The sequence below is a fragment of the Coregonus lavaretus genome (genome assembly GCF_964263955.1).
Source record: "Coregonus lavaretus genome assembly, contig: HAP1_SCAFFOLD_979, whole genome shotgun sequence".
NCBI lineage: Eukaryota > Metazoa > Chordata > Actinopteri > Salmoniformes > Salmonidae > Coregonus > Coregonus lavaretus.
Genome location: NW_028156106.1, coordinates 70,001 through 92,500, shown reverse-complemented (window position 1 = coordinate 92,500; position 22,500 = coordinate 70,001). Strand labels below are relative to the sequence as shown.

Here is a 22,500-nt window from a genome sequence, read left to right as displayed (position 1 = left end):
CGTCGCCGCAAAGAAGTCCCCCAAGAAGGCCAAGAAGCCCGCTACACCCAAAAAGGCCGCCAAGAGCCCCAAGAAGGTGAAGAAGCCCGCCGCAGCGGCCAAGAAGGCAGCCAAGAGCCCCAAGAAGGCTACAAAGGCAGCCAAGCCCAAAGCCGCCAAGCCCAAGGCAGCCAAGGCCAAGAAGGCAGCCCCCAAGAAGAAGTAAACCTATTACAAACAGTGTTCTACTCGATACATGTTGTACCACAAAAGGCTCTTTTAAGAGCCACCCACCTCTTTCCATAGAAAGCGCATTGATTTCCATGTACTACCTGTCGTGGAAAAGAAATTACGCACACTAGGCTACTTTTACGCACACAACATTGTCCCACTCTGGGTGTGTGCGAAGGGAGAGGCATATAATAGAGGGCCAAAATGGCTCAGAAATTCGACCTCACGAGTGCACCCTCACCAGCCATTTTTATATATGAGCCACTGGGCTATTCCCGTTCAGAGGCAGGCTGCTGTGATGTGTTACAAGTGCCATGTAATAACAATAACAATACTATAGTGGCTTCGAATTGAAACTCACGAGTGCACCCTCAACAGCCATTTTTATATATGAGCCACTGGGCTATTCCCGTTCAGAGGCAGGCTGCTGTGATGTGTTACAAGTGCCATGTAATAACAATAACAATACTATAGTGGCTTCGATTTCAAACTCAAGAGTGCACCCTCACCAGCTGTTTGTTTCCCATTTGGAGAGAAATAATGTGTGGATGTCATTTCGGACATTTTGGCGCTCACGCGAAATGACACAAAGTAACAAAGTCGGAGGGAAACAAAGTAGCCTCTCACTCGCTGCCTGTGGGTGGGAACCGGCTTAGGGCTGTCTGTCTGTCCATCTGTCTGTCCCTCGCTCCAATTGGATAAGGCCACACCGGCCCGGTGGCCAATCGTTGCCTCTTGTGGCGAGGTATATGTACGGCTCTCGAAGTGGCGAGCGGCTCATTCAGACTTTCTGTGACTTTCTCAAGCTACCAATATGAGCGGAAGAGGCAAAACCGGAGGCAAGGCCAGGGCGAAGGCAAAGACCCGTTCATCCCGTGCTGGCCTCCAGTTCCCCGTGGGCCGTGTGCACAGGCTGCTGCGCAAAGGCAACTACGCCGAGCGTGTGGGCGCTGGCGCACCAGTCTACCTGGCCGCCGTACTCGAGTACCTGACTGCTGAGATCCTGGAGTTGGCCGGCAACGCTGCCCGTGACAACAAGAAGACTCGTATCATCCCCCGTCACCTGCAACTGGCCGTCCGTAACGACGAGGAGCTGAACAAACTGCTCGGCGGTGTGACCATCGCTCAGGGTGGTGTGCTGCCCAACATCCAGGCAGTCCTACTCCCCAAGAAGACCGAGAAGGCAGTCAAAGCCAAGTAAATTCGCTACTGCGACTTCAACTTGACTACTCAACCCCCAAAGGCTCTTTTAAGAGCCAACCACCTAGCTCTCCAAAAGCGCAAAGTACCTTTCTATGACCGCAATACATTGAGTGGGTGTATACACAACTATTTCGACATTCTGTGCCCACATGAGGCCTTGCATGAACAACAACACCTACTTGGCCTCATTTGCCATAGCAGGCTAGCATTAGATGATACGTGCCTATAAGCTGTCACTCTTGACTTTGGCGACTATTATTGCGCGTAAAGGGCCGGCGGCGTCCTATTGCGCGCGCACCGGGAGTTTGAGTTTTGGAGAGGCCGGGCCTCCCGTCCAATGGCCAACGGAGGAGGCCTGCGAAACGGGCCAATCGGGGTGGTGGGGAGATGGTGTCCAATCAGCAGGCGCCACTGCCGGCTTTATAAACTTCACATAGGCATTTCGAGGCTATACTCCCGACTGTCAGAGCAGCGCCATGGCCAGAACCAAGCAAACCGCTCGCAAATCCACCGGTGGCAAAGCCCCCAGGAAGCAGCTCGCCACTAAGGCTGCTCGCAAGAGTGCCCCGGCCACCGGCGGTGTGAAGAAGCCTCACCGTTACAGGCCCGGCACCGTGGCTCTGAGAGAGATCCGTCGTTACCAGAAGTCCACTGAGCTACTCATCCGCAAGCTGCCCTTCCAGCGCCTGGTGCGAGAAATCGCCCAGGACTTCAAGACCGACCTGCGCTTCCAGAGCTCCGCCGTGATGGCCCTACAGGAGGCTAGCGAGGCTTACCTGGTCGGCCTGTTCGAGGACACCAACCTGTGCGCCATCCACGCCAAGCGGGTGACCATCATGCCCAAGGACATCCAGCTGGCCCGCCGTATTCGCGGAGAGCGCGCATAAATGAGGATGACCTGAACTCGAATATCCCCCAAAGGCTCTTTTAAGAGCCACCTCCATATTTCCATCAAAAAGGCACAATTGTTCCATGTATATGTAACAGGTCAAAGAATTACAGATTTTTGCAACCGTTCATTTTCTATTTTTTATTTTATTTTGTGAGTTGATTTCACCAAAATATTGTATTGTTCAGCATTTCGTGTAGTCTACAGATATTGGGAGAGTTAGTTGTGTAAGTGCGCCCTCTAGAGTTGGTTTGGTTATATGCGGAGGGAGGTCATGCTTTTCTCAGTCTGCATTGTACTCGGCTGGGAGAGGTATGTATTCACTTCGGCGTGACATAAACTTGATATACCTGTTAAAACTAAAACGTTTCAGTGCACATAGTAACTTGTATGTATATTATATGATGAGTGTACGTACATTTAATCAAGCTGTGTCGTGAATTTAGCCATTTTTGAGAGTTGAGAAATTGCTAACTTAGCTAACCTCGTGTTCTGTTTAGCTCTAAGTTAGCAATCATCATTCTATCCTCTTGTATGAAGCTCACGTTGTTCTTTTTATGTTAGGCGGATTCTGGTCGAGGGTAGAGTTTTGAACATTTTCTCTCTTTGATGTTGAACAGGTATGTATTCCCTATATCAGGTTAAAAATGTGTTCATTTAAAATGTTTTCATGTATTGATTAGTGTTTAATGGCACTGAAAAGCTCAAATGTGAAGGATTACATGTTGCTTCGTGCATATTACTGTATGTATTACCTATTTGAAAGATGGTTTATGTCATGTTGCACAGTATTATGTAAAGGCTAAAAGCTCAGAGTTTTTGGCAGAGATAACATGAATATGACACATACATAAGATATACACCAGATGCAATGTTTATTTTCCAATGATGTTGTATTTTATTCCTTGTATTTTTGAATGTGATTATATTGAGTCTGCATTGTACTCGGCTGGGAGAGGCGGATTCTGGTCGAGGGTAGAGTTTTGAACATTTTCTCTCTTTGATGTTGAACAGATTGAGAGGGTTGTACACAATAAAGTGCCTTCAAGTACGCCAGTGTCTTGTCTTCAGTGCACCGGAACACAACGCAGTAGTCGGCAACGAGCAGACCGCGCCGGCTACATTGGTGCCGTGACCCGGATATCTTCGCTTCAGATCATCGCCAGGGTGATCGCCGGTGGTTGCTGTGACAAGTAGGAACCTCTTCGGAACGTTGACAAGTATAAGGGCAAACATTAATGTGTAAATTGTAGCTCTTAATTGCTTACCTCAGCTACTTCTATCATTGTACCATTTTTCTTTTCTTTTTCTTTTTTTTCATATTCACATGTTCTGGTGATTCACATATCATTACCATAGTCTATTACAACTTTCTATTTTTTTTTTAAATGGCTGATGGTAAGGATGCGCAGACACCATTTAGTGTTGGAGATGCTGCAGGGGTAAGCCTGGGGAGGGGCAGGTTTATGAGTATGGTGGAGAGCACGCCGGTTAGGGGTGCTGGTATACTAGGCAGACCTGTACTCTCGTCCACACGCTTACGCACTGATGAATATTCCCCCGCACCACACATGCATAGCTTAGGAGATGCTCCAGACATTGCAAGCAGCGTTAGTTCAGTGGGCTGTCCTGCATTTTCATACACTCACACCCAAACAGATGAACATTCTCCACGTCAGCCAGTGTCTAGTTCACATGTGAGTTCTGCAGACCTAGGGAGTCTCATCACACAGTTAGCTCATGAAATAGGAGAGAACATTGCTAGCCAATTACAGAGATCTGTTGGTAGTGCAGATAACCAAACCACTCCTACGCCTAGCCTGAACTTAGGATATGGACAGTCTGATTTGAACATGACAGGAGTAAAGTTAGTCATGAAGACAGATGTCAAAGAGCCGCCGTACTTCAGGGGTGATGGAACAGACAAACACACAGTGCACGAGTGGGAAGAGATTATGAGCGTTTACCTGAATAAGAGGGGTGTACACCCGCAAGAGCACTCCCAGGAGATAATGTCAAGACTAATGGGAAAGGCTAGAGACATTGTTAAAGTTACCCTGCGCAGTATGCCATCGCTGCAGCCAGCTGAGAACTCCAAGCTCGTCTTTGATATTCTGAAACAACATTTCAGTGAGTTAACCTACTCCTCTATGCCTTTAGCAGATTTCTATAACACACTTCCTCTGGCCGGAGAAAGTCCCATGGACTATTGGATACGCTTGAACAAGGCTGTGGATGTCGCAGATGAGTGTCTGAGAAGGCAGGGGCGAAACATTGAGGACCCCTCTCACGAAGTCACAATGATGCTGGTGAAACACTGTCCCGACCCCGCTCTTGCAAGTGTCCTAAAGTGCAAAACAGCTGAAAAGTGGACAGCAAATGAGATTCATGAACACCTCGTTGAACATCAGAGAGAGGCTAGAACAATGTGTCAAGCCAAATCTTATCGGCCAAAGAACATTGGTGCACATGCTCAGGCATTAACCACAGAGACAGTCGCTGCTGAAAACCCAACAGACCTTACTGGTTACCCAAAGGCAATGGGGCTTCCATCCTCTCCTCAGACAGAGAGCATCTGCATGCAGTCTCTCATTGGCTTGCTGGACCGTGTGCTAGAGCAGACGGCACACACAACAGCAGTCGTGCCACCAAGCAGGGGGCCAGCAGCCATTGTTCAGAGTAGATGTAAAGTCTGTCAGTCTGCCGAACATTCAACTACTGCACACTGTAGACAGGCGAACCTCTGTATGGGCTGTTACAAGCCCGGCCACTGGAAGAGAGAATGCCAACAGCGCCGGCCAAGAATTAACGCTCAGCCACAGTTAGCGCACACACAACCTAACTCTGAGCAAGTTGGAGCCAGTTTAAACTAGATAGCTCACATACGGAAAGGGGATGTGTGAGCGTTGAAGATTCAACCCTTGAAGAAAGTGAAGAATTGAAGGAGATGTATGTCAATGTCTGTAAAGCAATGTCTGATAATTGCACGGTAATTGTTCAGAATATTCACAGAGTTGAGACGTTCAGTGAGTTATTTCACGCACCGGTGACAGTTAATGGCTGTGCTCAGTTGCAAGGGCTCCTCGATACAGGCTCAATGGCCTGCACGATAAGTGAAGAGGCAGAGCAGAGACTACTATCGGATAGCGTCTTGACCCCACATCAAGAACTCTCACAGCATATCATCCTTGTTGGCTGTGGAGGAGTACAAGTGCGCCCCAAGTGCATGTATGACATGGAACTAAGTCTGTATGGGGTAAAGTGCATGGTCCCAGTTCTGGTGATCGCTGGTCAGAAAGACGACATAATAGTAGGCACCAACATGTTGAAACGTGTACTGCATCAGCTGAAAAACGAGAACAGTTATTGGACACTTATCTCGAGCAACACAAAAGGGTCTCCAGATGGCGAACAGTTTCTAGAAATGATGACCAGTCTCACAAGATGGAGGGGTGAAGATGTCCCAGGAAAAGTAGGGACAGTGAAGCTAACTCAGGCGGTGACTCTCCTTCCCAAACAAGAGTACCTGCTGTGGGGAAGACTGCCAAGTAATATACCCAAGTCACCTGGGAGTACAGTTATGGTGGAGCCTACAACCTCCAGGTGTGTGCCTCGGGGCATTATGGTGGGGAGAGTGGTAACACCGCTATGGGGAGATGGCTGGACTCCCATGAAAGTCACTAATATCTCAGACAAACCACTCACACTGAAAAGGAACAGCAAGCTTGCGGACGTCTCTACTTGTGTTGCAGCTGAAGATCTCACACTGTTCCAGGGTTCCTGTCAGAGTGATGCTGGCTCTGTTGGAGTGACTCATGTGAAACAGGACGACAACGGTGACCTGAAAGACAGACTGCAGAAGTCTGGTCTAGGAAATGTCGATATTGATCATTGTGAAGCGAGCCCCTCCACCAAGCTCCAACTTGTGACATTGCTGGAGAAATATCAGGATATATTTTCAAAGCATAATCTTGACTGTGGAGAAGCCAAGGGCTTTGCCCATAGGATCCGCCTCACTGACGACCGTCCCTTCCGTCTTCCATATCGCAGAGTGCCGCCAGCCCACTATCAAAAGCTGCGCCAAGTTCTCACCGAGATGGAGGAACAGGAAATCATACGGAAATCAATGAGTGAATATGCTTCTCCACTCGTGATGGTTTGGAAAAAAAATGGCGACCTCCGGATATGCACAGACTTTCGATGGCTGAATGCAAGAACTATCAAGGATGCTCATCCTTTGCCCCATCAATCGGACTGCTTGGCTGCCCTTGGCGGTAATGCTGTCTTCAGCACCATGGACCTCACGTCTGGATTTTATAACTTGCCCATGCATGAGGAGGACAAAAAGTATACCGCCTTCACAACACCATTAGGCCTGCACGAGTATAACAGAATGCCACAGGGGCTTTGCAACAGTCCAGCGTCCTTCATGAGGATGATGATGAGTATCTTCGGCGATCTTAACTTCAGCAGTCTCTTGTGCTACCTAGATGATCTCTTGATATTTGCCCCCAATGAACAGCAGGCCCTCAGCAGATTAGAGGTTGTTTTCCAGAGGCTACGGGAGCACAATCTAAAGTTGAGTCCAAAGAAATGCCATCTGTTGCGGAGATCTGTGAAGTTTCTCGGACACATCGTTGACAGTGACGGTGTTGCTGTTGACCCAGAGAAGGTCGAGGTCATCACCAAAATGTCAAAGAGGGACTTGATGGAAGATGATGGCTGCACTCCTTCAGTTCGCAGAGTGAAGTCGTTCCTGGGGATGGTATTTTATTACCAACACTACATACCAAATTGCTCCTCCATCGCAAAACCCCTGTTTGCTCTCACAGCTGGCCAGAAACGGAGAGGAAAGGCCGGGAAGTACAGTCAGAATGCGGGAGTCTACAGGAAGCTCAAACCTGCGGATTGGACCCTTGACTGCGATTCCGCTTTCGCCAGCCTTAAGGAGAAGCTCCTGAATTGTGTGGTCCTTAGCCATCCAGACTTTACTAAGCCCTTGGTTTTGTCCATTGATGCGTCTCTTGATGGCCTTGGGGCAGTTCTGTCCCAGATACCAGAAGGAGAAACGAAGGCACGCCCGATCGCCTTTGCCAGCAAGACCCTCACTGGCTCACAAAAGAGGTATCCTGCTCACCGACTGGAGTTCTTGGCGCTCAAATGGAGTGTTTGTGAAAAATTCAGCCACTGGTTGAAAGGCCACACTTTTACAGTGTGGACCGACAATAATCCTTTGACCTATATAATGACCAAACCAAAACTTGACGCTTGCGAACAGAGGTGGGTGGCAAAGCTTTCCCCCTACACCTTCAGTATCAAACACATTCCTGGGGTAAAGAACATTGTGGCAGATGCCCTGAGTAGAGATCCGTTTGCTAAATCAGTGAGCCAAAGGTTGATCAGTGAGCCCTATGGAAGTCTTTTGGCCGAGGCGGAGGGAACCAAAGAGGAGAAAGTCCAAGATCTCTTCCGGAGTAAGACCCAGTGTCTCCAGGCACTTGATGCAGGGTGCTGTGTAACTATGGACCCCACTCAAGACAGGCTGGCCAGCAGTCAAGAACCCTCTCATGTGAAATCTGCTTGTGAAGCTCATGTAGAGTGGGAAAGGGGAGCAGAGATAAGAGCAACACAGTTTCTCAATGTTCTTCCCCAGGCGGTGCCCTCAGAACAAGACACACTTCCAGCCCTCTCCATCGGCGAGCTGAGGCACAGCCAGGAAATAGATCCAGTTATCAGGGAAGTCCTGCCACTCATTCAGAGGGGTGAGCCACCACCTAGGCGAGGGAGGAGGAGGTTAGCTCTTACGACCCAGACACTGTGCAAGCAGTGGCATCATCTAAAAGTCCAGGACGGAGTCCTATATAGGGTAACCAAAGACCCATTAAGCAGAGAGAAGAGGTATCAGTTTGTGCTGCCTGCTAGCTTGAAGGCCAAAGCTCTCGCTGGTGTGCATGATTTCGCTGGGCATCAAGGGCAGGCTAGAACAGCACACCTCGCCCGACAGCGTTTCTTCTGGCCGCAAATGGGAAGAGACATCAAGGAATATGTGAAATGCTGCCAACGCTGTATCCTTGCAAAGACCCCTGAACCAGCTGCCCGAGCTCCCTTGGAGAGCATTCGCACTTCGGCACCCATGGAGCTGGTGTGCATTGATTTTTGGAGTGCTGAGGACTGTAAGCAAAGATCTGTCGATGTGTTAGTCATAACAGACCACTTTACAAAATTGGCTCATGCCTTTCCCTGCGTAAACCAAACTGCAAAGCAAATAGCAAAGAAGTTATGGGATAACGTATTCTGCATCTACGGTTTCCCAGAGCGAATACATTCTGATCAAGGGGCCAATTTTGAAAGCAAACTCATAGCTGAACTCCTCAGCCTCACAGGGATTAAGAAAACACACACAACAGCATATCATCCCATGGGAAATGGGCAAACCGAAAGGTTCAATAGGACACTTGGCAGTATGTTGCGTGCCCTACCCCTGACAGCTAAGCAACACTGGGCCCAACAGATACAGACTTTGACTTTTGCGTATAATGCCACCACTCATGAAACAACTGGATATCCTCCATTCTATTTGATGTATGGTCGAGTGCCCAGACTCCCAGTAGACATGGTCTTCAAACAAGTCTTGAGGGATCCAGTCGTGGTGAATTATAAGACCTATGCAGAGAAACTGATGGCGAACCTCCATGTGGCTGCCGACATAGCTCAGCAGCATGCGAGGAAAGGACAGCAACATCAAGCTGATGGCTACAACAAGAGAGTTCGTGGAACCCACTTGAACGTTGGCGACCGAGTTTTGTTAGCTAATAAAGCAGAGAGAGGGAAGAGGAAGTTAGCGGATAAGTGGGAAGCCACTATGTATACCATCATAGACCGGAACCCTCAGACTCACGTTTACAAAGTCAGAGACGAACGTGGGAAAACAAAAGTTGTTCATCGGAATTTGATGTTGGACGTGAGCTTCTTGCCCATGCCAGAACTAAGCGATGAAGAGACGAATGGAGCTGCCTCGGATGTGGCCAGTGAGTTTCAGCCTCCTTCTGTTGATGCTTTGAGTGGCCTAGCAGTAGATGCTTCTGAGGACCGTACATGTTTGTGGTTAAACGCATCCTCTGACTCTGAGTCTATTGGAGAAGCTGATGAGTCTGAGATGGAGAATGAGATGCCCCACTCTCTGTCCAGGAAGTCTGTTCAACTGACACCCACGAGAGCCCAGTCTAAAGAGGTCAGAGGCCAAGGGGAAAATGAATACTCACCTGTGAGAGACTTGTCGGATTCCAGTGACCCCCCTGATTTGCACATGACTGACACTGACTCTGTTGCCCCAATTGATGTTCCTGACTTAGATGAGACAGGGTCTTCGGACATCAATTCACCTGTTACACTGATTGATAGTCAGATACCCTCCCAAGTACAAGGGTTTGAAAGTCAGGTTGTCAGAACACGTACTGGCAGGGTTGTTAAGGCAGTCGATCGCTTGATAGAGAACATGGTGCAAAAACCACTCACCAAGGGTTTTGTTACAGGAGTCAGAAGGTCACTGTCTTTCCGTTCTTTATTTTAGATACATTTTTGAGATTGAGATATTTTTCTTTATTACCAGTAGTATGACCTGAGTCATGAGATGTTCATAATGGAGGGAAAGTGTTCCAAGATTTCATATGATGTATAAGGCATCATATTCACTAGAAGGGGCAGTAGCCTGATCAACTGCTGTTTTCTTTTAACTTACTTTGTAAGTAGCTTTATACGCTGTATATGGGAAATGGAGTCCCAGGGCTATCTTGGACCAAGTGGACAAGAGTTTTATTCTATATGTTTTTGGTTATTTTCCACCCTCGAAGTGTGAAGGATTTTGGTGAAATTAAAGAGGGGTGAATGTAACAGGTCAAAGAATTACAGATTTTTGCAACCGTTCATTTTCTATTTTTTATTTTATTTTGTGAGTTGATTTCACCAAAATATTGTATTGTTCAGCATTTCGTGTAGTCTACAGATATTGGGAGAGTTAGTTGTGTAAGTGCGCCCTCTAGAGTTGGTTTGGTTATATGCGGAGGGAGGTCATGCTTTTCTCAGTCTGCATTGTACTCGGCTGGGAGAGGTATGTATTCACTTCGGCGTGACATAAACTTGATATACCTGTTAAAACTAAAACGTTTCAGTGCACATAGTAACTTGTATGTATATTATATGATGAGTGTACGTACATTTAATCAAGCTGTGTCGTGAATTTAGCCATTTTTGAGAGTTGAGAAATTGCTAACTTAGCTAACCTCGTGTTCTGTTTAGCTCTAAGTTAGCAATCATCATTCTATCCTCTTGTATGAAGCTCACGTTGTTCTTTTTATGTTAGGCGGATTCTGGTCGAGGGTAGAGTTTTGAACATTTTCTCTCTTTGATGTTGAACAGGTATGTATTCCCTATATCAGGTTAAAAATGTGTTCATTTAAAATGTTTTCATGTATTGATTAGTGTTTAATGGCACTGAAAAGCTCAAATGTGAAGGATTACATGTTGCTTCGTGCATATTACTGTATGTATTACCTATTTGAAAGATGGTTTATGTCATGTTGCACAGTATTATGTAAAGGCTAAAAGCTCAGAGTTTTTGGCAGAGATAACATGAATATGACACATACATAAGATATACACCAGATGCAATGTTTATTTTCCAATGATGTTGTATTTTATTCCTTGTATTTTTGAATGTGATTATATTGAGTCTGCATTGTACTCGGCTGGGAGAGGCGGATTCTGGTCGAGGGTAGAGTTTTGAACATTTTCTCTCTTTGATGTTGAACAGATTGAGAGGGTTGTACACAATAAAGTGCCTTCAAGTACGCCAGTGTCTTGTCTTCAGTGCACCGGAACACAACGCAGTAGTCGGCAACGAGCAGACCGCGCCGGCTACATTGGTGCCGTGACCCGGATATCTTCGCTTCAGATCATCGCCAGGGTGATCGCCGGTGGTTGCTGTGACAAGTAGGAACCTCTTCGGAACGTTGACAAGTATAAGGGCAAACATTAATGTGTAAATTGTAGCTCTTAATTGCTTACCTCAGCTACTTCTATCATTGTACCATTTTTCTTTTCTTTTTCTTTTTTTTCATATTCACATGTTCTGGTGATTCACATATCATTACCATAGTCTATTACAACTTTCTATTTTTTTTTTAAATGGCTGATGGTAAGGATGCGCAGACACCATTTAGTGTTGGAGATGCTGCAGGGGTAAGCCTGGGGAGGGGCAGGTTTATGAGTATGGTGGAGAGCACGCCGGTTAGGGGTGCTGGTATACTAGGCAGACCTGTACTCTCGTCCACACGCTTACGCACTGATGAATATTCCCCCGCACCACACATGCATAGCTTAGGAGATGCTCCAGACATTGCAAGCAGCGTTAGTTCAGTGGGCTGTCCTGCATTTTCATACACTCACACCCAAACAGATGAACATTCTCCACGTCAGCCAGTGTCTAGTTCACATGTGAGTTCTGCAGACCTAGGGAGTCTCATCACACAGTTAGCTCATGAAATAGGAGAGAACATTGCTAGCCAATTACAGAGATCTGTTGGTAGTGCAGATAACCAAACCACTCCTACGCCTAGCCTGAACTTAGGATATGGACAGTCTGATTTGAACATGACAGGAGTAAAGTTAGTCATGAAGACAGATGTCAAAGAGCCGCCGTACTTCAGGGGTGATGGAACAGACAAACACACAGTGCACGAGTGGGAAGAGATTATGAGCGTTTACCTGAATAAGAGGGGTGTACACCCGCAAGAGCACTCCCAGGAGATAATGTCAAGACTAATGGGAAAGGCTAGAGACATTGTTAAAGTTACCCTGCGCAGTATGCCATCGCTGCAGCCAGCTGAGAACTCCAAGCTCGTCTTTGATATTCTGAAACAACATTTCAGTGAGTTAACCTACTCCTCTATGCCTTTAGCAGATTTCTATAACACACTTCCTCTGGCCGGAGAAAGTCCCATGGACTATTGGATACGCTTGAACAAGGCTGTGGATGTCGCAGATGAGTGTCTGAGAAGGCAGGGGCGAAACATTGAGGACCCCTCTCACGAAGTCACAATGATGCTGGTGAAACACTGTCCCGACCCCGCTCTTGCAAGTGTCCTAAAGTGCAAAACAGCTGAAAAGTGGACAGCAAATGAGATTCATGAACACCTCGTTGAACATCAGAGAGAGGCTAGAACAATGTGTCAAGCCAAATCTTATCGGCCAAAGAACATTGGTGCACATGCTCAGGCATTAACCACAGAGACAGTCGCTGCTGAAAACCCAACAGACCTTACTGGTTACCCAAAGGCAATGGGGCTTCCATCCTCTCCTCAGACAGAGAGCATCTGCATGCAGTCTCTCATTGGCTTGCTGGACCGTGTGCTAGAGCAGACGGCACACACAACAGCAGTCGTGCCACCAAGCAGGGGGCCAGCAGCCATTGTTCAGAGTAGATGTAAAGTCTGTCAGTCTGCCGAACATTCAACTACTGCACACTGTAGACAGGCGAACCTCTGTATGGGCTGTTACAAGCCCGGCCACTGGAAGAGAGAATGCCAACAGCGCCGGCCAAGAATTAACGCTCAGCCACAGTTAGCGCACACACAACCTAACTCTGAGCAAGTTGGAGCCAGTTTAAACTAGATAGCTCACATACGGAAAGGGGATGTGTGAGCGTTGAAGATTCAACCCTTGAAGAAAGTGAAGAATTGAAGGAGATGTATGTCAATGTCTGTAAAGCAATGTCTGATAATTGCACGGTAATTGTTCAGAATATTCACAGAGTTGAGACGTTCAGTGAGTTATTTCACGCACCGGTGACAGTTAATGGCTGTGCTCAGTTGCAAGGGCTCCTCGATACAGGCTCAATGGCCTGCACGATAAGTGAAGAGGCAGAGCAGAGACTACTATCGGATAGCGTCTTGACCCCACATCAAGAACTCTCACAGCATATCATCCTTGTTGGCTGTGGAGGAGTACAAGTGCGCCCCAAGTGCATGTATGACATGGAACTAAGTCTGTATGGGGTAAAGTGCATGGTCCCAGTTCTGGTGATCGCTGGTCAGAAAGACGACATAATAGTAGGCACCAACATGTTGAAACGTGTACTGCATCAGCTGAAAAACGAGAACAGTTATTGGACACTTATCTCGAGCAACACAAAAGGGTCTCCAGATGGCGAACAGTTTCTAGAAATGATGACCAGTCTCACAAGATGGAGGGGTGAAGATGTCCCAGGAAAAGTAGGGACAGTGAAGCTAACTCAGGCGGTGACTCTCCTTCCCAAACAAGAGTACCTGCTGTGGGGAAGACTGCCAAGTAATATACCCAAGTCACCTGGGAGTACAGTTATGGTGGAGCCTACAACCTCCAGGTGTGTGCCTCGGGGCATTATGGTGGGGAGAGTGGTAACACCGCTATGGGGAGATGGCTGGACTCCCATGAAAGTCACTAATATCTCAGACAAACCACTCACACTGAAAAGGAACAGCAAGCTTGCGGACGTCTCTACTTGTGTTGCAGCTGAAGATCTCACACTGTTCCAGGGTTCCTGTCAGAGTGATGCTGGCTCTGTTGGAGTGACTCATGTGAAACAGGACGACAACGGTGACCTGAAAGACAGACTGCAGAAGTCTGGTCTAGGAAATGTCGATATTGATCATTGTGAAGCGAGCCCCTCCACCAAGCTCCAACTTGTGACATTGCTGGAGAAATATCAGGATATATTTTCAAAGCATAATCTTGACTGTGGAGAAGCCAAGGGCTTTGCCCATAGGATCCGCCTCACTGACGACCGTCCCTTCCGTCTTCCATATCGCAGAGTGCCGCCAGCCCACTATCAAAAGCTGCGCCAAGTTCTCACCGAGATGGAGGAACAGGAAATCATACGGAAATCAATGAGTGAATATGCTTCTCCACTCGTGATGGTTTGGAAAAAAAATGGCGACCTCCGGATATGCACAGACTTTCGATGGCTGAATGCAAGAACTATCAAGGATGCTCATCCTTTGCCCCATCAATCGGACTGCTTGGCTGCCCTTGGCGGTAATGCTGTCTTCAGCACCATGGACCTCACGTCTGGATTTTATAACTTGCCCATGCATGAGGAGGACAAAAAGTATACCGCCTTCACAACACCATTAGGCCTGCACGAGTATAACAGAATGCCACAGGGGCTTTGCAACAGTCCAGCGTCCTTCATGAGGATGATGATGAGTATCTTCGGCGATCTTAACTTCAGCAGTCTCTTGTGCTACCTAGATGATCTCTTGATATTTGCCCCCAATGAACAGCAGGCCCTCAGCAGATTAGAGGTTGTTTTCCAGAGGCTACGGGAGCACAATCTAAAGTTGAGTCCAAAGAAATGCCATCTGTTGCGGAGATCTGTGAAGTTTCTCGGACACATCGTTGACAGTGACGGTGTTGCTGTTGACCCAGAGAAGGTCGAGGTCATCACCAAAATGTCAAAGAGGGACTTGATGGAAGATGATGGCTGCACTCCTTCAGTTCGCAGAGTGAAGTCGTTCCTGGGGATGGTATTTTATTACCAACACTACATACCAAATTGCTCCTCCATCGCAAAACCCCTGTTTGCTCTCACAGCTGGCCAGAAACGGAGAGGAAAGGCCGGGAAGTACAGTCAGAATGCGGGAGTCTACAGGAAGCTCAAACCTGCGGATTGGACCCTTGACTGCGATTCCGCTTTCGCCAGCCTTAAGGAGAAGCTCCTGAATTGTGTGGTCCTTAGCCATCCAGACTTTACTAAGCCCTTGGTTTTGTCCATTGATGCGTCTCTTGATGGCCTTGGGGCAGTTCTGTCCCAGATACCAGAAGGAGAAACGAAGGCACGCCCGATCGCCTTTGCCAGCAAGACCCTCACTGGCTCACAAAAGAGGTATCCTGCTCACCGACTGGAGTTCTTGGCGCTCAAATGGAGTGTTTGTGAAAAATTCAGCCACTGGTTGAAAGGCCACACTTTTACAGTGTGGACCGACAATAATCCTTTGACCTATATAATGACCAAACCAAAACTTGACGCTTGCGAACAGAGGTGGGTGGCAAAGCTTTCCCCCTACACCTTCAGTATCAAACACATTCCTGGGGTAAAGAACATTGTGGCAGATGCCCTGAGTAGAGATCCGTTTGCTAAATCAGTGAGCCAAAGGTTGATCAGTGAGCCCTATGGAAGTCTTTTGGCCGAGGCGGAGGGAACCAAAGAGGAGAAAGTCCAAGATCTCTTCCGGAGTAAGACCCAGTGTCTCCAGGCACTTGATGCAGGGTGCTGTGTAACTATGGACCCCACTCAAGACAGGCTGGCCAGCAGTCAAGAACCCTCTCATGTGAAATCTGCTTGTGAAGCTCATGTAGAGTGGGAAAGGGGAGCAGAGATAAGAGCAACACAGTTTCTCAATGTTCTTCCCCAGGCGGTGCCCTCAGAACAAGACACACTTCCAGCCCTCTCCATCGGCGAGCTGAGGCACAGCCAGGAAATAGATCCAGTTATCAGGGAAGTCCTGCCACTCATTCAGAGGGGTGAGCCACCACCTAGGCGAGGGAGGAGGAGGTTAGCTCTTACGACCCAGACACTGTGCAAGCAGTGGCATCATCTAAAAGTCCAGGACGGAGTCCTATATAGGGTAACCAAAGACCCATTAAGCAGAGAGAAGAGGTATCAGTTTGTGCTGCCTGCTAGCTTGAAGGCCAAAGCTCTCGCTGGTGTGCATGATTTCGCTGGGCATCAAGGGCAGGCTAGAACAGCACACCTCGCCCGACAGCGTTTCTTCTGGCCGCAAATGGGAAGAGACATCAAGGAATATGTGAAATGCTGCCAACGCTGTATCCTTGCAAAGACCCCTGAACCAGCTGCCCGAGCTCCCTTGGAGAGCATTCGCACTTCGGCACCCATGGAGCTGGTGTGCATTGATTTTTGGAGTGCTGAGGACTGTAAGCAAAGATCTGTCGATGTGTTAGTCATAACAGACCACTTTACAAAATTGGCTCATGCCTTTCCCTGCGTAAACCAAACTGCAAAGCAAATAGCAAAGAAGTTATGGGATAACGTATTCTGCATCTACGGTTTCCCAGAGCGAATACATTCTGATCAAGGGGCCAATTTTGAAAGCAAACTCATAGCTGAACTCCTCAGCCTCACAGGGATTAAGAAAACACACACAACAGCATATCATCCCATGGGAAATGGGCAAACCGAAAGGTTCAATAGGACACTTGGCAGTATGTTGCGTGCCCTACCCCTGACAGCTAAGCAACACTGGGCCCAACAGATACAGACTTTGACTTTTGCGTATAATGCCACCACTCATGAAACAACTGGATATCCTCCATTCTATTTGATGTATGGTCGAGTGCCCAGACTCCCAGTAGACATGGTCTTCAAACAAGTCTTGAGGGATCCAGTCGTGGTGAATTATAAGACCTATGCAGAGAAACTGATGGCGAACCTCCATGTGGCTGCCGACATAGCTCAGCAGCATGCGAGGAAAGGACAGCAACATCAAGCTGATGGCTACAACAAGAGAGTTCGTGGAACCCACTTGAACGTTGGCGACCGAGTTTTGTTAGCTAATAAAGCAGAGAGAGGGAAGAGGAAGTTAGCGGATAAGTGGGAAGCCACTATGTATACCATCATAGACCGGAACCCTCAGACTCACGTTTACAAAGTCAGAGACGAACGTGGGAAAACAAAAGTTGTTCATCGGAATTTGATGTTGGACGTGAGCTTCTTGCCCATGCCAGAACTAAGCGATGAAGAGACGAATGGAGCTGCCTCGGATGTGGCCAGTGAGTTTCAGCCTCCTTCTGTTGATGCTTTGAGTGGCCTAGCAGTAGATGCTTCTGAGGACCGTACATGTTTGTGGTTAAACGCATCCTCTGACTCTGAGTCTATTGGAGAAGCTGATGAGTCTGAGATGGAGAATGAGATGCCCCACTCTCTGTCCAGGAAGTCTGTTCAACTGACACCCACGAGAGCCCAGTCTAAAGAGGTCAGAGGCCAAGGGGAAAATGAATACTCACCTGTGAGAGACTTGTCGGATTCCAGTGACCCCCCTGATTTGCACATGACTGACACTGACTCTGTTGCCCCAATTGATGTTCCTGACTTAGATGAGACAGGGTCTTCGGACATCAATTCACCTGTTACACTGATTGATAGTCAGATACCCTCCCAAGTACAAGGGTTTGAAAGTCAGGTTGTCAGAACACGTACTGGCAGGGTTGTTAAGGCAGTCGATCGCTTGATAGAGAACATGGTGCAAAAACCACTCACCAAGGGTTTTGTTACAGGAGTCAGAAGGTCACTGTCTTTCCGTTCTTTATTTTAGATACATTTTTGAGATTGAGATATTTTTCTTTATTACCAGTAGTATGACCTGAGTCATGAGATGTTCATAATGGAGGGAAAGTGTTCCAAGATTTCATATGATGTATAAGGCATCATATTCACTAGAAGGGGCAGTAGCCTGATCAACTGCTGTTTTCTTTTAACTTACTTTGTAAGTAGCTTTATACGCTGTATATGGGAAATGGAGTCCCAGGGCTATCTTGGACCAAGTGGACAAGAGTTTTATTCTATATGTTTTTGGTTATTTTCCACCCTCGAAGTGTGAAGGATTTTGGTGAAATTAAAGAGGGGTGAATGTAACAGGTCAAAGAATTACAGATTTTTGCAACCGTTCATTTTCTATTTTTTATTTTATTTTGTGAGTTGATTTCACCAAAATATTGTATTGTTCAGCATTTCGTGTAGTCTACAGATATTGGGAGAGTTAGTTGTGTAAGTGCGCCCTCTAGAGTTGGTTTGGTTATATGCGGAGGGAGGTCATGCTTTTCTCAGTCTGCATTGTACTCGGCTGGGAGAGGTATGTATTCACTTCGGCGTGACATAAACTTGATATACCTGTTAAAACTAAAACGTTTCAGTGCACATAGTAACTTGTATGTATATTATATGATGAGTGTACGTACATTTAATCAAGCTGTGTCGTGAATTTAGCCATTTTTGAGAGTTGAGAAATTGCTAACTTAGCTAACCTCGTGTTCTGTTTAGCTCTAAGTTAGCAATCATCATTCTATCCTCTTGTATGAAGCTCACGTTGTTCTTTTTATGTTAGGCGGATTCTGGTCGAGGGTAGAGTTTTGAACATTTTCTCTCTTTGATGTTGAACAGGTATGTATTCCCTATATCAGGTTAAAAATGTGTTCATTTAAAATGTTTTCATGTATTGATTAGTGTTTAATGGCACTGAAAAGCTCAAATGTGAAGGATTACATGTTGCTTCGTGCATATTACTGTATGTATTACCTATTTGAAAGATGGTTTATGTCATGTTGCACAGTATTATGTAAAGGCTAAAAGCTCAGAGTTTTTGGCAGAGATAACATGAATATGACACATACATAAGATATACACCAGATGCAATGTTTATTTTCCAATGATGTTGTATTTTATTCCTTGTATTTTTGAATGTGATTATATTGAGTCTGCATTGTACTCGGCTGGGAGAGGCGGATTCTGGTCGAGGGTAGAGTTTTGAACATTTTCTCTCTTTGATGTTGAACAGATTGAGAGGGTTGTACACAATAAAGTGCCTTCAAGTACGCCAGTGTCTTGTCTTCAGTGCACCGGAACACAACGCAGTAGTCGGCAACGAGCAGACCGCGCCGGCTACATATACACGCACCTCTACATTAGCCACCATGTATGTTGTTCACTAACACGTCTAAAAGCTACGTATTGCACCTTTTTAGTTGCCTGAAGTCTAGCTTCAATGTTTGTGTGTGTGTATATACACAACCATCTGGCATCATCCACTTCCTTTGAACTATATAGTAACACAGTAAAATGCTTTACAAAGGAGGGGAAAAAGAAACGAGTGATAATATAGGCCGAATAGTAACAAGAATTGTGTTCAGATGAATAATTGACACTATTAGTTGTGTGTAATAATAGCCTTGCATGCAGTCCAGAAAAAACATTGCATGCCAACTTACTTTGAAAGTCCCATGTTGCAGTGCTGCTGAGAGACTCATGCAGAGGCCCAAACTTTACAATGGAGCACGGAGGCCATCTTGTGGTTAAATGTGGGTACTGCACCTCATGGTGAGTCCCTTTCAGCATTTGCTCTTTAGGCCAGCGTTTCCCAAACGCGGTCCTGGGGTCCACAAGGGGTGCGCGTTTTGCGTTTTGCCCTAGCACTCCACAACTGATTCTAATACTCCCAGCTTGATGATGATGAGTTGATTATTTGAATCAGCTGTGTAGTGCTAGGGCAAAAACTCCCAAAATGTGGCCCGAGTTTGGGAAACCCTGCTTTAGGCTAATACTAGCCTATTAGGATGACTTGGTTCGATCGCTTTAATGGCAACTGCTGAACTCTGGTTTCACTAATTACTTGTCCCAGGTCACCATTATGAATCCAATAGCAAAACAAATGTTTCAAAATAGCTCAATAGTGAAAAAAGGCCAGGAAATGATGGGTTCTCAGCAATATTTCACCAACAACCAATCACTATTCACGCATAGACATTAGGATCATCAACAAATATTCCTAAGTCATACTACAAAAGGGTTGTAACGAAATGGATTTGTCTGTTCAATGCAAGTTCAACGTCAAAGAAAAAGTGCATCACCACAACAAACGTGTCTTTAGATACACTGTAAAAAATGACTTTGTGGAATGTACTCAAGCTATTACAGTCAACAAAAGCACACGTCATATTGTTGAGTAGATCTTTTTGCTTGTTTTTATGAGTAGATAAGCTTGAGTAAGTTGAGTTGATGTGGTCCAATACATTGAGTAAAGATGATAGAGACGTAAAAAGGATTATATTACGTTGATTCGACTCAAATAGACATTGTGTTATTTTACCTGAATGATTCATCCTATTATGTATTTAGACCAACTTACTTTGGATTCACTCAATCACATCCCTTAAGAGAAAAGGTATCCGGACACCGGGAATCCATTTATTTAAACATCAACGGTTTGCAAAACATCTGTTATTATGAGTTGACAAATTACGTAATTGCAATCAACACTGCAGGTAAATCATGATTGCTGCAGGTAGGCAACACCGTAGAAATAGGAACTACAACACTAACAACAAGTGACATTTACTCCTGATGTACTGACTGACCTGTTGCAACCTCTACAACCACTGTGCTTATTATTTGACCCTGCTGGTCATCTATGAACGTTTGAACATCTTGGAGAAAAATGTGTGAAACCACTGCCTATATGAGGAGCTGTCGTTGTTTGTTTTATTACCACATACTTATGGAAATTGCACCGGTTGAGAGATGATGGCTCTCTTGTGCCTACGGTGAAGGGTACTTCTGATCCAGCAGGTGGTGCTAAGATCCCTCCCTATATGACTTGAATGATGAGTTGATTTATTCCTTATAGCTCCTAATGATTTTAAGGCCAGTGTTGGCAAACATTACTTGTGCTCCAGCAGGTGGCCATGACATCCCTCCCTATATGACTTGACTGACCAGTTAGTTGATGGACTCCTTATAGCTCCTAAATTTAATGATTTTAAGGCCAGTGTTGGCAAACATGACTTCTGCTCCAGCAGGTGGCCATGAAATCCCCCCCTATATGACTTGACTGACCAGGTAGTTGATGGACTCCTTATAGCTCTTAATGATCTCAAGTGTCTGTGTTTTTATGTGGTTAGGAGTTTTGCTCACTGCGTGTCCCCCTTCCATTTCAGTGTTTCCCAACTCCAGCGGTAGAGTAGGCTACCCCCAACAGGACCCATTTTTCTTGTAGGCCTGGACAGCCACAGCTGATTGAACAACCTGTCACCTAAATTACCAAGTCCTCAATGAGTAGAATCAGGTGCAACAACAACAACAACAACAACAACAACAACAACAATATGAGGAGAGGGACACAGTGTACTAGCTGATCTCCCAGTTGTCACAGTTTGGCCTTGTGTTCCACATAGCCTATATCAGTATTTGAGTATGTTTCCCGCGCACGTTAGTTGCTTTCACGTCATCTTTGAAATCGCTCCTCCCTAGTCCCCTAGAACGAGCGCCCTCCCCTTTGCAACGCCTCCGAACATATAACAGAGGCGCGCTTTCTGTGCCGCCGGCCTCAATCAGGTCGACCAAACGCAGATAATAGCGCACCGCGCACCGGCGCTGAAATCATTCATTCACTTGAACTCAACTAGCGAACACACCATGTCCGGAAGAGGCAAAGGCGGCAAGGGACTCGGAAAAGGAGGCGCCAAGCGTCACCGCAAAGTTCTCCGCGATAACATCCAGGGAATCACCAAACCCGCTATCCGCCGTCTGGCTCGCCGCGGCGGCGTGAAGCGTATTTCCGGTCTGATCTACGAGGAGACCCGCGGTGTCCTGAAGGTGTTCCTGGAGAACGTGATCCGTGACGCAGTCACCTACACCGAGCACGCCAAGAGGAAGACCGTTACCGCCATGGACGTGGTCTACGCTCTGAAACGTCAGGGACGCACCCTGTACGGTTTCGGCGGTTAAACCCACTCTCTTCGGAACCTCAACACCCCGACTCGAACCCAAAGGCTCTTTTAAGAGCCACCCACATCCGCTTAAAATGGGCCCATTCCATGTAGTGTTATATATAACAACAAATGTTTAGTATGCAATTTAGTAAGAAAGTATGAGCCACTTCGAGTGGACAGGGAGTATTAATTAGAGGATTCTAATGTCCCGTCCACTTTTAGCGCACAGAGGGAGGCCTATATCTGACAGTGGCAAAGTGTAAGAACGTTATTATTTTGGGTCAAGCAATAGTGGAATTTGGACAACATAAAGCCACCACGAGTCGGTAGACGTGGCTCGAAAAGAGGGGGACAGCGCGCACACACACACACACACAGTCCAAAATGGGAGCCCTATGTCTGACGGTGCCAAAGTGGGCAATTCTATCACCAGCATTATTTGGCACAACAATCGTGCCATTTGGACACCTATTAAAGCCCCCCTTTTGAAACACACAATTCCCCATCGGTCACAGAGCATAGGCTATAGAGAGGAGGGAGGGAGGGAGGGAGGGAGGGAGGGAGGGAGGGAGGGAGGGAGGGAGGGAGCAAGCAAGCAGGGGAGTGTCTACGGCCGCTGACTTTGCTTAGCTTCCTCTTCATAAGACGGGTAAGCGCCCTTCACC

The 22,500-nt window shown here is 46.7% G+C and overlaps 4 protein-coding genes across 4 annotated transcripts in view; all 4 read left to right on the top strand.

The window, feature by feature from the left end:
* LOC311126795 (histone H1-like) overlaps nucleotides 1-22,500 on the top strand; it is a gene marked incomplete at both ends in the record, with an annotated part of 27,996 nt that overhangs the window by 419 nt on the left and 5,077 nt on the right. Inside the window, one exon of the mRNA XM_084200777.1 lies at nucleotides 1-175. This exon is cut by the window's left edge and continues 419 nt beyond it. Coding sequence (XP_084056903.1) covers nucleotides 1-175 — 175 coding nt within the window. The remainder of the gene's footprint in view (nucleotides 176-22,500) is intronic.
* Nucleotides 1,025-1,411, top strand: LOC311126798 (histone H2A; the record flags this gene model as incomplete). The annotated part of the gene is made up of 1 exon (XM_084200780.1): nucleotides 1,025-1,411. One exon carries the CDS (start codon nucleotides 1,025-1,027, stop codon nucleotides 1,409-1,411), a length of 387 nt encoding a protein of 128 aa, XP_084056906.1.
* LOC311126806 (histone H3.2) lies at nucleotides 1,820-2,300 on the top strand (the record flags this gene model as incomplete). The annotated part of the gene is made up of 1 exon (XM_084200787.1): nucleotides 1,820-2,300. The coding sequence occupies exon 1, from the start codon at nucleotides 1,890-1,892 to the stop codon at nucleotides 2,298-2,300; it is 411 nt and encodes a 136-aa protein (XP_084056913.1). The 5' UTR covers nucleotides 1,820-1,889.
* On the top strand, nucleotides 21,540-21,851 carry LOC311126802 (histone H4; the record flags this gene model as incomplete). Its single annotated transcript, XM_084200784.1, has 1 exon — nucleotides 21,540-21,851. The coding sequence occupies one exon, from the start codon at nucleotides 21,540-21,542 to the stop codon at nucleotides 21,849-21,851; it is 312 nt and encodes a 103-aa protein (XP_084056910.1).